Source organism: Hippopotamus amphibius, chromosome 16 (genome assembly GCF_030028045.1).
Source record: "Hippopotamus amphibius kiboko isolate mHipAmp2 chromosome 16, mHipAmp2.hap2, whole genome shotgun sequence".
NCBI classification, from domain to species: domain Eukaryota; kingdom Metazoa; phylum Chordata; class Mammalia; order Artiodactyla; family Hippopotamidae; genus Hippopotamus; species Hippopotamus amphibius.
This window is the reverse complement of record NC_080201.1, coordinates 61,656,568-61,673,717: the sequence shown is the minus strand read 5'-3', so window position 1 is coordinate 61,673,717 and position 17,150 is coordinate 61,656,568. Positions and strand designations below refer to the sequence as shown.

At 38.2% G+C, this 17,150-nt stretch overlaps 1 protein-coding gene across 1 annotated transcript in view; it reads right to left on the bottom strand.

Annotated features, from left to right (window-relative positions):
- LOC130838297 (zinc finger protein 208-like) overlaps positions 1-17,150 on the bottom strand; it is a 325,381-nt gene that overhangs the window by 272,698 nt on the left and 35,533 nt on the right. Inside the window, 1 exon segment of the mRNA XM_057711180.1 lies at positions 2,347-2,965. Within this exon segment, the coding sequence (XP_057567163.1) occupies positions 2,347-2,965 (619 nt within the window).

Here is a 17,150-nt window from a genome sequence, read left to right as displayed (position 1 = left end):
TCTGCTCATTTTTATGTGAAAACATTTAAATACACTAACTACTCTATCCAAACATTACCATATTCCAAATGATTACCATTTCCTGCAGATGAAATCTTTCACATGTAAGGATGTGAGAAAACATACACTGCAATAGATGTTAAGTGACAGATATTGCCATAAAAATTACTGTCAAAATTATTTGATAGTTGATAACCTAGTTTTACGCTCTACAGAGTTCATATGAAAAAGAATATACCTCCCAATAAAATATCCTTAGAAATACTGCAAACTTGATAATACTTTAGATAAAAATAAATCTAAATGTCTTCATGTTTTACAGGCTTTGTTATCCACATTTGACAAAACTCAGATGAACAGAGAAAAGAGCTAAGATATATTACAATTTTAAAAATAAACCTGTCTACCCTCAAAATGAATGTATAGATAATCTAAAATTACATCACATTTAGACATTACTGATTTAGGTATATTATGATGTAAACAAGTTTTTCTCCAAAGTATTTGAAGGTAATTCATCACAAGTGTGGAATAAAGTATTTTAAACAATACAGTTCTCATTAAAAGAAAAATAAATTTTTGTTTCTTTTCTCTTTTTATTGTACTGATGTGAGAGAATGGATGCTAAATAAAGTTATTTCAGCAATCATTTCACAATGTATGTAAGTCAGACCATTCTGCTGTACGGTTTCAAGTTGACAATATAACAATTATAAAACCGGCGTGAGTGAAAGATGTTTTTAAAAAGGCAAATAAATAAAACACCTAAGCAAGAAATAAAGAATACAATTTATAAGAAAATTTAAAACATTGCTCTTTCTAAACCAATGGTTAGTGACCTAAAGTATCACATGGCATAGTCCTCCAAGCCTCAAACCCCAGGTCTTGTCCTTATGAGTCTCTGGAACTGAGCACAGTGGTGAACAGAAACAGAAATGCTGTGCTGTAGGGTGTCTGAGTGAAACTGCTCATTCTAACCAAGGAGTTTTGTATTTCACATCATAGTGTGTAATCCCTACACAGATAAAAATACACATTCACTCTGTAATTCAAAGTATTTATTCAAATGATCTGTCTCACATGGGTGATTTGTGGTAGGTTCCACTTTTACCATTTCGTGTATGTTGTCAAGTACATTCGTGTAGTTTTTGTAACAGTCCCTTACTATCCTTTTGATGCCTAGAGGTTTAGTGTTAAATAACAAAAATTCAATTGAGTAAATATTAAAGATCACGTACATTAGTTTTATATGGTTTCTCTCTACAGTGGAGTCTCTTTTTACTGAAATAGAATTGATTACAACATTGTTCGTTTTGGCTGTACTACATCCATGAAGTAACATTTACTTTATGAAATAAAAACAATATGTGTAGCCATCTGTCCTCAGTTATTACATTATTTTTGAACAGATTCCTTACGCTGGATATTATATCCCCATGACTTAGAGGTTTGTACTTCTTAATCCCGTTCACATATTTTACCTGGCACCACACCACTCTTCCTTCTGGCAACAACCACACATTTGTTCTTTATATCTATGAACCTGTTTCCATTGTTTTGTTTTTGTTTCTTATATTCCACATATAAGTAGATCATGCAGTTTTGTCTTTCTGTGTCTGACTTATTTCACTTAGCATGATATCCTCTAGATCCACCCATGTTCTTGCAAATGGCTGGACTTCTTTATTTATGGCTGAGTAATATTCCTCTGTGTGTGTGTGCGTGTGTGCACATGCTATATCTCCTCCAACCATTCATCTACTGATGGACACTTAGGTTGCTTCCATATCTTGGCTATTGGAAATAATGCTACAATGAATATTCAAGTGCCTATATCTTCTCAAATTAGTGTTTTTCTTTTCTTTCAGCAAATCACCAGAAGTGCAATACCTGGCTCATATAGCAGGTTTGATTATTTGGGTTTTGGTCTTTTTTTTTAATTTCTGAGGAACTTCCATACTGTTTTCCATAAATGTTGCACCAACGTACAATCCCAGCAACAGTGCACAGGGTTCCCTTCTCTCCACACACTTGCCAACGCTTATTTTTGTCTGATGATAGCCATTGTAAACAGCTGTGAGGTGGTATCTCATTGAGCTTATGACTTGCATTTCCCTGATGATCAGTGATGCTGAGCATCTTTTCATGTGTCTGCTGGCCATCTGTATGTGTTCTTTCTCCTTGATAGAGTCCCATATGTTGAGTAAGGCTTGAATACACACGTAAATTTTGTCTGAATTGTTTTATTTTTAAAGTTTCCTTCTACTATGAAATCTGATGATTCCTAAACTTTGAGTTTTGAATAAAAGCACTGCCACATGTGTGAGGCTTATGGTTGTTTCCAGCATGTATTTTCAGATGCCTAGTTAGGCTTGCAAACTGGGTATAAGCTTTGCCACACTCATTACATTTGTAAGGTTTTTCTCCAGTATGGATTGTTTTATGTTGAGTAAGATATGAATGTCTTGTAAGGGCTTTGCCACACTCATCACATTTGTAAAGTTTCTCTCCAGTATGCGTTCTCTCATGACCCCAAAGTTGTGACCGTTCAACAAAAGCTTTATCACATTTATTACATTTAAAAGGTTTTTCTCCTGTATGAATTCTCTGGTGCGCCATAAGGTTTGAACGTTGGGTAAAGTGCTTTCCACACTCATTACATTTGTGTGGTTTCTCCCCAGCATGCATTTTCTGATGTCTACTAAGGTGCGAAAACTGGGTAAAAGCTTTGCCACACTCATTACATTTATAAGGTTTCTCTCCACTATGCATTCTCTGATGATTTGCAAGATGTGCATTTCGACTAAAGACCTTGCCACATACATCACATTTATATTCTCTCTCTCCTGTATGCACTCTATGATGTGTAGTGAGGTGTGACTGGTGGTTAAAGGCTTTGCCACACTGATTACATCTGTAAGGTCTCTGTCTGGAATGAATTCTCTTGTGATTTGTGAGATTTGATCTTTTGCTAAAAGCCTTCCCACAGTCATTACACCTGTAAGATTTTTCTTCAGTGTGTATTCTCCTGTATTGTGCAGGTAACAAAGCATTTTCCACACCAGGAGGAATTCGGTGAAGTGGTGAAACTGAGGCACCCTTGTTGACTGATTGCTCAACTTGAGGGCACGCGTACATTTTCTCCTCAGTTGGAAACCTCTGCAGTTCAGCCACCTGTGCCTGCGGCCTTACTCCAGTTCTGCTTTCCAAACACTTTATATCCTTGTTTGCAGCAATGCTTATGTTATTTTTCATTGTTAACAAACTTCTTATGAATGGCTTGTCATGTGTGAAATATTCACGTGCATTACTTCTTACAGAAACACTCTGGGGAAAATTAATTAAGGATTTACTATCTTGATCTTCTCTCTCAGTGAGATTTTTGTTATGGGTCCAAAGCACTTCTTTGTCATTTCTTACATCAGATCCCCACTCACTCTCACTGTCCTGCATATGTGCACAGACTTCCTTGAGGTCGGAATCCTTGATGCCATGACTTTCATTTCTCTCTGATGTCACTAGATGGTGTAATTCTCCTTTATTAATGTCCTCGCTTGATGGTAATTCCTTGATTGCAAATTCAGCAGAATGGCTTCCTATTATACAGAGTTGGAAAATATTTTATATTGAATTAGATAATTACACAAAAAATAATACAATGAACACAGAAGTTCAAGCACGGTCTTCAAACACTACTGTGACATACAGTTTTTTTTAATTTTCTTTTTGGCCTGTTTCCCATATTAATGTTTTCTCTGATCTTAGATAATAAAATTTCTCAAGCACACACAATGTACTACACATATTTTTTTGCCATATAACTGGGTAATCAAATGATACTCCATAATTAGAAAGTCTATTGATACGTACTAGCTTATAGAACTGGAGGCATGAAATCATAATTGAGACTTGAGAGTGTCTTCCCCAATCCTTAAATTTATAATAATGTTTAATAACATGTGAATATAATGCAAGGAAAAATATTTTTACAAACCTGTACATCACAATTGGTAAAACATTTTTATAAACCATGATAAATTTAGCAAGTAAGTTAATAAGTAACCAAGTAATACAAGATAATAGTCTCTGGAATTCTAAAAGACTCGAGTAAGTACCAAAAAAAAAAAAAAAGAATTTTCATTCAGGAAGAACACAAGATAGGAAAAATGAAAAATATCTTGAGAAGCACTGAATTTTGAAATATCAGTTTCAGGTCAACACACATATGTATAAAGTTTAAGAATTAGGGAAAACTGTCTGAAATCTCAAACATGATGTCATGCCTGCAGTTCTGTAATAACCAGTACATAGTTCAACTACCTAACTATGCAGTATCCCTTACTTATACAGTTATATGGCAAAAATATATGTATAAAGTATATAACCCATGCTTTGAAAATTTGTTACCTAAGGTCAGAGAGAAAACATATGGAAAACAATTACAAAAAGACAACAGCCAAAATATAACATAGGTCAAGGTCAATCTCATAATAAATATGACCAAAAAATGATGTATCTGATTAACTAAAGGTAACTTTACAGTCCTTACTACTGCCATGCAATATTTCAAGCCCCATAATAGCATTAACTTATTTAATTATCCTTGAGCTAAACTATCACAAATCTTCATAGAAAAATAAAGGACCCGGGACTTTCCTGGTGATCCAGGGGTTAAGACTCCTCATTCACAATGCAGGGGGCCCAAGTTTGATCCCTGGTCCAGGAACTAGATCTAGATCCCTCACGCATGCCGCAACAAAGATCCTGTATGCTGCAACTAAGACTCGTTGCAGCCTAAATAAATAAATAAAAATAAAGGACCCAAGACGCTTACACATCTATCCCTAACTCCGAAAGGAAATTCAAGAGCCAGGGTTTGAACCTGGGTGTGCAGAATAACATGACGTCCATATGTATTAAGCAGTACTGCCCATTCAGGCAGTACAGATTTTAAGAGGTCCCAGGAAACATCACCTTAGAAATGTTTCAAGGAAGATACAGGAAGTGAGCTGTGTCACTTAGACTGTGACTGTCCTACTATTCCCAGATAACAATAGGAGTCATGTCCAGCACAGGCTGATGTACACAGTGACCAGACTGAGTTGCTGATCTGAGTAAACTGTACTGTGTGTAAGCAGGGGTCTTTGCTTATGCAGTGTGTGGTGTGCGGGGAGGGGTGGGGTCCTGTGGAAACTGGGGAGCCTAGGTGCTAAATATTAATACAGTACTAGGAAGTACCAAAAGAGTTCACTTAGATCAACAAAAATCTGAGGGAAGGCCAGGACTGGGATTTAACAAAGCAAGAGTGAAAGTAGTGGACAATGTGGAGGCAGTGCTTGTGCTTGCAAATCTATGGGAACAGGACTGTGCTGCAGCAGATAAAAGCCTGACCTTGGAAAAAGAAAAACTGCCTTAGCAAGAAGCATAAAAACGACTCATTCTATGGAAACCACATTATTGGTATAAAGGGGATGTGGAAGATACTAGAAAGGGAGAGAGTGTGCTGTTATGGGAAGACTGTAGGTTTACATCTATTCCAGTATTTGCTCTAAAAAAGATCAAACTGCATATCCCACAAATTCCATTCCTAGGCATACATTCACAAGAGTTATATATACATCCAGAAGATACGTACAAGAATGTTCTTGGCGGGACCTAAAAGCAAAACCTGGAGAATGAATGAATTCACTCTGTATAAACACCTGTGGATGCAACAAAACCCTCCCAAGAGTCCAGCAGTGGAGGATGGTCATGGTTGCTGGATGATGAGCTCTTGAAGGGGGCGACAGAGGCTGACTGGTGGAAACAAAGGTAGTAGGATGCTTTTGCCAAGCTTTAAACTCTTTGTGGTTGTGATTATATTTTGTAAGGATAACTTCTGAACTACATTATATATTTTTAAAATAGAATATTAATTTTAGCATGAAGTTTTCACGCAAATATCTCTGTAACTTAAAAGTAATAGAATCTCTTTTGCTGGGATTTTTAAAAGTACTTGAAATCACATCTTTGGATCTTTTAACATTACAACCCCAAACATATAAGAGACATCAGATGAGAGGTGCTCTGTCGGGAGCCGTCTGGACAAGCCAATGCTGTGACAAGGTCACCAGGCTCCAAGGAGGACTGCAAGGCGAGAACTCCTTGGAAGGGCATTTTGGAGCAGGAGGATCGCAAGGCGACCACTCCGCAAGGACAGGCCCCAGACCATCTCCACCCATTGTACATTCTGTTCTTTGTTTCTTTGTAATACTATGCTTACTAGGAATCTTGATTAGCCCAGCATGTTCTTTCCCGCTGAAGCAAGGTTCCCCTGGAAGAACATCCCCTGGGGGAAACTCAAAAATACTTCTAGGAAGAGGGGCACCACTTAGGGAACCAGGAATGAGAGGAATGTTTAGGTTATTACCACCCCCTTCCCCTCCCTGTTTCTGTGTCCCCAGGAAAGAACCAGGGTTTGACACGTTCTTTCTCCGTGTCTGCCCCACCAAGTCCCCTCCCACCACTCCCTGGTGGAAAAGGCAGGCACCTTTTATGTAGGTTACTAACTGCTGGAGAAAAGAGAGGTTTGGCTTTTATTGTATACTCTTTAAACTACGGAATGCTCATGATTGCAGCAGGCATAAGTATAGACACAGACATTAGGCATAGGTATGGGTGCTAAGGGCTACAGTTTACTTAAGATATAAGATTAAGAAGTTATTTACACATGCTTACCTCAGAGTCACAGGGTTTGCAAGCCAAACCAGTGCTGCTATTTGTCCCATATACCCTTCCCTTACTATCGGAAAAAAAAAGGTATGAAGATAGAATAGAGTAGCCATAGAAATAGGATAAAGATAGATGTAGGCTATTACGCTAACCACTGCCCTAAGATCCTATGCCCCTGCTGAAGCTGCTGAATTAGGCACCATATTGTCTATCACCTTAACCGAATGCCTTCCTTTGTCTGATATATTAGTCTGATGTATTGGTCTGCAAGGTACATGAGAACAATATAACCTTTTGTAATAAGAGCAATGCAATTGTTAGGCCCATGGGGGCAAGAAGATGTTGTGACTTAATGGGATGATTTCAGAGTAAAATGTTCCCCCTGACCCATAACGAAATGTTCCAGATCTGAGATGTGGGAAGTTGGGTACACGGGAAGGGTCCATGACAAAAGAAAGAAACTGGTAGATGCTGAGGGAAGATATGCTCTGTCATAAAAGATTTTTTCTGAGATATGCTTACTATATAAACACACAAAGCTCTGACAATAAAGAGAGATCCTGCATAGCTGACACAGGCCTCCTCGTCTCTTCCTTGCGCCGACGCCACTCATCCCTTGGGTACTCCTGGACCCGCTGGAGCTGGACTTCGGCAGTGCTCTTACTGAATGTATGTTACTATGGATAGTACGTATTCTTATAATGAGTCAACAGAATTTAACATGCACTTACCTAAAAGTAATGAACTCTGACTTCAGAAACAGCAACAGAAAATAGGACCCTTAAGGAGCGTTACTAAATGACCCAGAGCACAGAATGACTTGTATGGACGAGTGCTGTTCACAGCAGCATTTAAGCACAGAAACAACTGTGGCCGTGCCATGCTGATCCGCGGCAGAGGTCTCTGAGCAGAGATGTGGTCAATAACATAAGCAGCCAACTACAGCCAGAACAACAGGACAATAATATGATGCATATCAACAAGGACCAAGTGACTCTTGATTAAATCTAGTTGTAAAGAGGCCAGAGAACAAAAGAGGCTTCATTGCAATATGTAGTTCAAAGAAGGTAAGAAAATTTCTGGGAAACATTGAGTGTTAGAAATAGTAATAATGAGGAAACCACTGAGTGTAAAAAAATTACCTACATTTCCTTAAATGAGATATTTAAATATTAGCATACCAAGATGTGCATGAAGAATCTAGACAAGGAGAATAATTATTAGAATAAATTATTTGTAGCAAAACCCCCAAAACATTGAAATTAAAATAGAAATCAAAACTTACTTATAGGGACTTCCCTGGTGGTCCAGTGGTTAAGACTCTGTGTTCGCAATACAGGGGGCCTGGGTTCAATCCTTGGTCAGGGAACTAGGTACCGCATACTGCAACTAAGAGCCTGTATGCCACAACTAAAGGTCCTGCATGCCACAACTAAAGATCCTTCATGCCACAACTAAAAGATCCTGCATGCTGCAACAAAGATCTTGTACACAGCAATGACGATCCTGAGTGCCACAAATAATACCCAGTGCAGCCAAATAAATAAATAAATATTTTTAAAAAAGTATAGAAAACTACGGCAAGTCAATTGAATGTTATCTCTGTGGCTAAGAAAGAAACAATTTTAAAAGTATGTTCTGAAGATATGAAAAATTCTCTATTTTAAAAATGCCACAGATTTAATTGAGGAAAATATGTGTTAAAATAAACCTGATACCATTAAACACCTATGACAATGGCCAAAATCCAGAACACAGAAAACACTAAATATTCTAAATGATGTGGAGCAGCAAAAACTTTCGTTCATTACTGATGGGAATGCCGAATGGTATAGCCACTTTGGAAGAGTTTGCAGTTTCTTACAAAATTAACATCTTAAATATGATCTCGCAATCACACTACTTGTTAGTTACACAAATGAGCCAAAAACTTCTCTGCATGCAAATACATGCACATGAAATAGAACAAATAATCCTAAAATTTGTATAGAACCAAAAAGACACCAAATGGCCAAAGCAATCTTGATAAAGAATAAAAAAGGTGAAGGCATCACATTCCCTAATTTCAAATGATGTTACAAAGTATCATAATTAAAATAGTATGCTACTGGCCTTAAAACAGACACCTAAGTCAATGGAAGAGAATAGAAAGCCCAGAAACAAACTCACGCATACTCAATCAATAAATTTACAACAAAGGAGCCAAGGACATACAATGGGGAAAGGATAGTGTCATCAATAATTAGTACTGAGAAAACTGAAAAGCACACACAAAAGAATGAAACTGGACCACTATCTATTATACCATGTGCATAAGTTAACTCAAAACAGAGTAAAGACTTGAATGTAATACCTGAAAAAAAAACTTCTAGAAGAAAACATGGTAGGCTCCTTGATATCTTGTCAATGATTTTCTGAATCTGAAATCAAAAGTAAAAGCAAAAGAAACAAAAATAAACAAGGAGGTCTACATCAGTCTAAAAAGTCTGTGCACAGCCATGGAATCTATTAACAAAATGCAAAGGCAACCTACAGGTTGGGAGAAAATATCTGCAAATAATACATTTGATAAGGGACTTAACATCTAAAATACATAAAGAACTCACAACTCAACAGCCAAAACAACAAAAATTCTGATTAAAAAATGGGCAAAAGATCCAAACAGACTTTATTCCAAAGAAATCATACAGATGGCCAACAGATACATGAAAAGATGTTGAACCTCATTCATCATCACGGGAATGAAAATTAAAACCACAATGAGATATCACCTCACAATTCTTAGAATGACTTTTATTTAAAAAAGGAAAAAAAAGATAAGAAATAACAAGCACTGGCAAGGATGTGGAGAAAAGGGAACCCTCGGGCTCTGTTCATGGGAATGTAAATTGGTACAGACACTATGGAAAACCATACAGATGTTGCTCAAATAAATAAAACAGAACTAACATAATAACCAGCAATTCCACTTCTGGATATTTACACAAAGAAAATTAAAACACTGTTTTGAAAAGATACATGCATCTCCCTGATCAATGCAGCATTTACAACAGATGAGTAAACCACCTAAGTGTCCATTAAAAAATAAATGGGTCAAGAAACTGTGATATGTGTATCTAAATACAATGTAATATTATTCGGCCATTAAAAAGAATGAAATCTTGCCGTGACAACATAAAGGGTATTATGTTACCTGAAGTCAGACACAGAAAGACAAATACCTTATGATTTCTCTTACATATGTAATCTTAGGGGAAAAAAAAAAAAACACAAAACAACCTAAAGACATAACAGATCTGTGATTGATTTAAGGCATGGGGTGGGGAGGTTGGGAAAAATGGATAAATGGGATGAAACAGTTTTTTAAAAGTTGTCACTGTGCTGCTTTCTATACACTAGGAATCCAATAAACCTTTTTAAAATAAATGATTCATGAGCCATTTCTGTTTGTTTTTTACAGAAAAGCTAATTAGACAAATCAATAACCTGTGCTGTATTTAAAGCAAACTACATCTGATTTTTGTATTTTCACTTTTTGGCATAATCCACATCATGACTTCATCCTACTAACTGCATCCTGGTAACAAGCCAGGATGGACAAAAATAAACAACTACACCTTAGCTCCACTTTATTAGACAGATATTATTAGGAAGAGGATCAACTAAGACACTATCATCTTCCCAAAGGATTACATCAATGGAAGATGACTTTCCTGTCAAATGAGGTCACACTGTGCCCTCTAGACCAAGGTTTCTGGGAGAGAAACATTCTTATCTTGGTCAAAACAGGTCTTACGTGTTGAAAATTACTTCTGTAAACAGGAAATGTAAAAACAAGATGAATGTGGCCAATAAAGAGTAGCTATGGCAGGATCTAAGGAGAGTAGCATGGGTGTTGTGACCAACAAGATTATTTCTGTGAACACAGTTCTCAGATGCTGCAGGTAAAGTTGATGTTAGTTGAAACAAAAGCACTGCAAAGTGGACCTAAGCACCTTTCATCCCAGAAAGTTGCAACTGACAAATTCTTAGTCTTAGTTAAATTCTTCTTTAACCTGAAGGCCTCCCAGTCATGAAAATCCATTTTGGGACTGTTACTGTTACTGTGGATACTACAGGAACCTAGTTTACAAACAAAATCTAAACAAAGAATATCTCCTGCTGCCTTTAAACCTCTGCCCCCTAAAAGTGAACAGGAAACCTACATAATAATAAAAAATACTTGCCAATGATAAATATGTGATATGACATGATATGATATCGTTGGCAAGTACTTTTTATTTTGTGTATATATACATATATCTGACAAAGCACTTGTATTTAGAAGATATAAAGAACTTTTTACACTCAACAGAAAAAGACAAACTAAAATTTAAAATGGGCAAAGGATCTAACAGACATTTCTCCAAAGAACACAGAAAAACAGCCAATAAGCACATAAAAAAGATGTTTAACATAATTATTCAATAGGGAAATGCAAATCAAAACCAGAATGAGATACAGCCCACACCCCTAAAATGGCTGTAATCGAAGAGACAGATAACAAGGGTTGGTGAGGATGCAGAGAAACTGAAACATTCATACACTCACTCCTGGTAGAAACATCAAACGGTGCAGCTGCTTTGGAAGACAGTCTGGGGTTTCCTCAACAGATTAAACAGAAAATGACCACATGACCAAGCAACCGCACTTTTAGCCTTATGCCAAAGGGAAATTTAAATATATGTCCACACAAAACTTTGTTCAAAAATGTTTCTAGCAGTATTGTTCACAACAGCCAAAAGGCAGAAACAACCCAAATGTCCAACAACTCATGAATGGATAAACAAAATGTGGTATTCATTCATGGAATACTACAAGGCAATAAAAACGAAAGAAAACTATCACATGCCACAAAAAAATCAAAAAACAAACAACCAAAAAAAAAAAACCCAATAAAAGAAATTCTCTGCATATGAATGTTTATAGAAGTGTTAACCTATGGACACAGCAAAAGCAGTTCCAAGAGGGAAGTTTATAGCAATATACGCTTACCTCAGGAAACAAGAAAAATCTCAAATAAACAATCTAAACTTAAAGTAACTAGAGAAAGAAGACAAAAACAATAGTAGAAGGAAACAAATGATAAAAATCAGAGCAGAAAACAAATGAGATAGAGAGTAAAAAAACAATATAAAAGAGAAGGAACCAAGATGACAGAAGAATGTGGAACTCACCTCCTACCACAAATACATAAAAAACACACCTATATGTGGAAAAAGTCTCACAGAATAGCTAATGCATGCTGACAGAAGATCTCAGACAACCAAAATCGCAAAAAAAGGACTTCCCTGGCAGTTCAGTGGTTAAGACTCTGTGCTCCCACTGCAGGGGGCTCAAGTTCGATTGCTGGTGGAGAACTAAGATCCCTCATGCCAGGCACTGTGCCCTCCCCCTCCAAAGAAACTGCAAAAAAGATTACCATGTAACCAGATGGGATGAAAAGGAAAAAAAAAAAAAGGAATGGGAAGAGGACCTGCCTCCCTGGGAGGGAGAGTGAAAGAGGGAATTTTCCCTCACCCTGCGAACCCCTGTGACTGACTGGAATGTCAGCTGGCACAGAGAGAGAGCTTCAGAGGCTCAGAGGGGAGTGCACCAACCAGCCTGCAGCAGGCAGAACAAAGCCAGCACTGATGACCCGTGCCACCTCGCTGCATTCCTCAGACCAAGATGCCTGTCTGCTGGTGCACAGGGGACAGGGGTGCTGAAACCTGAACTTCAGAAGACAGACCGAGGGAGTGGACTGCAGTTGGCTGCATGGAGACAGCCTGAAGGACTGGAGTGTGGTACATGCCACAACCAGGGTTGTACGTGGACGGAGCCCAGGCTTACCAGAGAAGAGCCACTGTTAACAGGTGTGTGAAGGGGAGGGGCAGGGCCCCTGCCATAGCAGCCTACCTCTTGGCAAGCTCACAGCAGGCGCAACTCCACCTCTACGAGCTCTGGGAGCACGGAAGCACCAGAGCGTTGCCCACATGCAGAGGCAGGGCTGAAATCAGAACTGATCCCCAGGGGCCATGAGACTTAGGAAGCAGGACTGAAATCTGAGCTCACTCTCTGCAACTGTGTGATCTGCAGATTTACTCTGCAGCTACAGCCCACCAGCTTTGTAAACTCAGCATCTGCAGGACCCCCAAGTGGATTACGAGAGCTCCCATGGCTGGAGCGTGTCCAGTGTTAGTAGTTTTGGGCTTTGTGGGCACGCACATGTGGGGGCAGGGCTGGCATCTGGGCTACTTCTGTAGCTCCCACATCAGGTCCTGAAGTGTGATTATTGTGGTACTGGTACATGACTTTGGTGGATCTGCACTTACAGATCTTCACTGGTGACTTTATGAACACAGAGCCTGAGGGTCACCAGGGCCTATTGCTGGCATTCACACAGTTGAGGTGGGGCCAAGGGAAATGCCAATAACAGTAGAATTTGTGAACCCAACAACAGGTGACTGGCAACACCACAGAGCATACTCGCCAGTGGACAGCTCCTGCGGAGTAATACCAAGTGGCTCCTCTTCCAGCAGCAGTGTTCCAGCCTGGCCTACCTCACATAGCAGCTCAGAAACAAATATGGGAGCTTCCACACCAACAACTGGGGAGCACCCTGCTCCCAAAAGGGCTGAGACAAACACAGAGTAAGGAGGAGGTCTTGTTCAATATCCAGTGCAGGCTCTGGTCACCACAGCACCAGTCACACCACCTAACAAGGGGATAATAAATAGCACACACTGAAGAAAGATGCGGCAGGCATCCACACTAAAATCAGCCCTTGCACCAAAAACATTACACTCACACAGGGTACACAAGGATGCTTTCACAGAAAAAGCCCTCCAAGACAACAGTATTGATAGATAACTGTAACATCTAAAACCATAGGGTGAGAGAAATATATGTAAAATGAAGAATCAGAGGAACCACTCCCAATTCCAAGATCAAGACAATTCCCCTGAAAGAACAAACAATGAAACCAACCTCTCCAGTGTAACAGACTCCAAGTTCGAACAGAAGACAATAAAAATATGCAAGGAATTAAGAAAGGACAAAAACACAAATGCAGATTACATAAAATGTAACTAAAAACTATAAAGAGGAAACAAGTAAAATTAGAAAATTCATTTGCCGAGATGAAATCTGAGGTAAAGGCAATAAAGAGCAAAATGAATAATGCAGAAGAATGAATAAGTGATGTGGATGGTAGAATAATGGACATTATTCAATCAGAAAAGCAGAAGAAAGACAAATGAAAAATTTAATAATAAGAGCAATATACGAGACCTATGGGATAATATACAATGTGCCAATATGTGTATAATAGGGATCCCAGAAGGAAAAGAAACAGTAAAGGTATTGAAAATGTATTTGAAGAAATAAATTAGAGACTAAAAAATTAAATAAAAATAAAAAAGATCAATGAAACCAAGAGCTAGTTTTCTGAAAACACAAACAAAATTGATTAACCTTTAGCCAGACTAATAAAGAAAAAAAAGAGAGAAGACACAAATCAATAGAATCAGAAATGAAAAAAGAGAAGTTACAACCAACACCACAGATACACAAAGAATCATGAGAGACTACTACGAACAACGATACGCCGATAAAATGGACATCTAGAAGAAATGGACAAATTCTCAAAGAGATAAAATCTCCCAAGACTGAACCAGGAAGAAATAGAAAATATGAACAGTCCAATTACCAGTAATGAAATTGAATCAGTAATTTAAAAACTCCCAAAGTTAGAAAAGACACATGCATCCCAATGTGCACTGCAGCACTATTTACAATAGCCAAGACACAGAAGCTACCTAAATGTCCATTAGGAGATAAATGGATAAAGAAAATGGAATATGGCACAGCCATAAAAAGGGATGAAATAATGCTATTTGCAGCAACATAGATGGACCTAGAATTATCATACTAAGTGAAGTAAGACAAACAGAAATAAATCTCATATGATATTGCTTATATGTGGAATCTAAAAAAAAATTATACAAATGAACTTATTTACAAACCGGAAATAGACCCACAGACATAGGAAACAAACTTATGGTTACCAAAGGGGAAAGGGGGTAGGGGAGAGATAAATTAGGAGTTTGGGATTAACATATACACATCGTTATATATAAAATAGATAACCAATAAGGAACTACTGTATAGCAGAAAGAACTATACTAAATTTTTTGTAATAACTTATAAGGACAAAAGTCCAGAACGAGATGGCTTCACAGGTGAATTCTACAAAACTCTTAGAAAAGAGTTAATATCTATCCTTCTGAAACTATTCCAAAACAGTGCAGAGGAAGGAACACTTCCGAACTCATTTATGAGGCCAGCATCACCCACACACCAAAACCAGAAAAAGATATCACAAAAAAAGAAAATTACAGGCCAATATCACTGACGAACATACATGAAAAAATGCTCAACAAAATAATAACAAACTGAATCCAACAATACATTAAAAGGACCATACACCACGATCAAGTAGAATTTATCGAAGCGATGTGAGGATTTCTCAAAATCTGCAAATCAATCAATGTGATACACAAATTAACAAACTGAAGAATGAAAACCTTATGATCATCTCAATAGATGCTAGAAAACCTCCTGATAAAATTCAACATCCATTTATGGTAAAAACTCTCAAAACACCGGACACAGAGGGAACATACCTCAACATAATAAAGACCATATATAACAAACCCACAACTAGCATCATACTCAATGGTGAAAATCTGAAAGCATTTCATCTAAGATCAGGAGCAAGACAAGGATGCTCCCTCTTGCCACTTTTATTCAACATACTTTTGGAAGTCCTAGCCACAGCAATCGGAGAAGAAAAATAAAAGGAACAGAAATTGGAAAGAAAGAAGTAAAACTCTCAAGCTTTGCAGATGACATGATACTATACATAGAAAATCCTAAAGAGGCCACCAGAAAACTACTAGAGCTAATCAACGAATTTGGTAAATCTGCAGGATATACAAATAATACAGAAATCTGTTCCATTTCTACACACTAACAATAAAGTATCAGAAAAAGAAATCAAGAAAACAATCCTGTTCGCATTCACATCAAAAATAGACAGGGACTTCCTAGGTGGCACAGTGGTTAAGAATCCGCCTGCCAATGCAAGGGACATGGGTTCAATCCCTGGTCTGGGAAGATCCCCACATGCCATGGAGCAACTAAGCCTGTGCACCATAACTACTGAGCCTGCACTCTAGAGCCCATGAGCCACAACTATTGAGCCTGTGTGCTGCAATTACTGAAGCCCATGTGCCTGGAGCCTGTGCTCTGCAATAAGAGAAGCCACCTCAATGAGAAGCATGTGCACCACAACAAAGAGTAGCCCCCGCTCACCACAGCTAAAGAAAGCCCACATCCAGTGATGAAGACCCAACACAGCCAATAAATAAATAAATAGATAAATACCTAGGAAGCAACATACCTAAGGAGGTAAAACATCTGCACTCTGAAAACCGTAACAGCAGATGAAAGAAACTGAAGACACAAATAGAAAGATATACCATGTTTTTGGATTGGAAGAACCAACATTAAGAATCATTGTTAAAATGACCACACTACCAATAACAATCTACAGAATCAATGCAATTCCTATCAAAACACAAATGGCATTTATCACAGAACTAGAATAAAAATTTTTTAATTTCTATGGAAACACAAAAGACCCCAAATAGCCAAAATAATTTTGAGAAAGGACAGAGATGGAGGAATTATGCTCCCTGACTTCAGACTATACTATAAGATATAGTAATCAAAACAGTATAGTAATGACAAAAAACAGACACAAAGATCAATGGAACAAGATAGAGACCTCATAAATGAACCCACGCACTTATTGTCAATTAATCTGTGACAAAGGAGGGAAGAATATACAATGTAAAAAAGACAGTCTCTTCAGTAAGTGGTGCTGGTTAAACTGGACAGCTACATGTAAAAGAAAGAAATTAGGACATACTCTAATATCACATACAAAAATAAACACACAGTGGATTAAATACCTAAATATAAGACTATAGGGCTTCCTAGGTGGCGCAGTGGTTAAGAATCCGTCTGCCAATGCAGGGGACACAGGTTCAATCCCTGCTCCAGGAAGATCCCACGTGCCGCGGAGCAACTAAGCCCGCGCACCGCAACTATTGAGCTGAGCTTTAGAGCCCGTGAGCCACAACTATTGAGCCCATGTGCTGCAACTACTGAAGCCCATGCGCCTGGAGCCCATGCTCTGCAACAAGAGAAGCCACGGCAATGAGGAGCCCGTGCAGCACAATGTGGAGGAGCCCCACTCACCGCAACCAAAGAAAGCCCGCGCACAGCAAAAAAAAGACCCAACACAGCCAATTAAATTAATTAATTAATTAAAACAAAGAGACAAACAAACA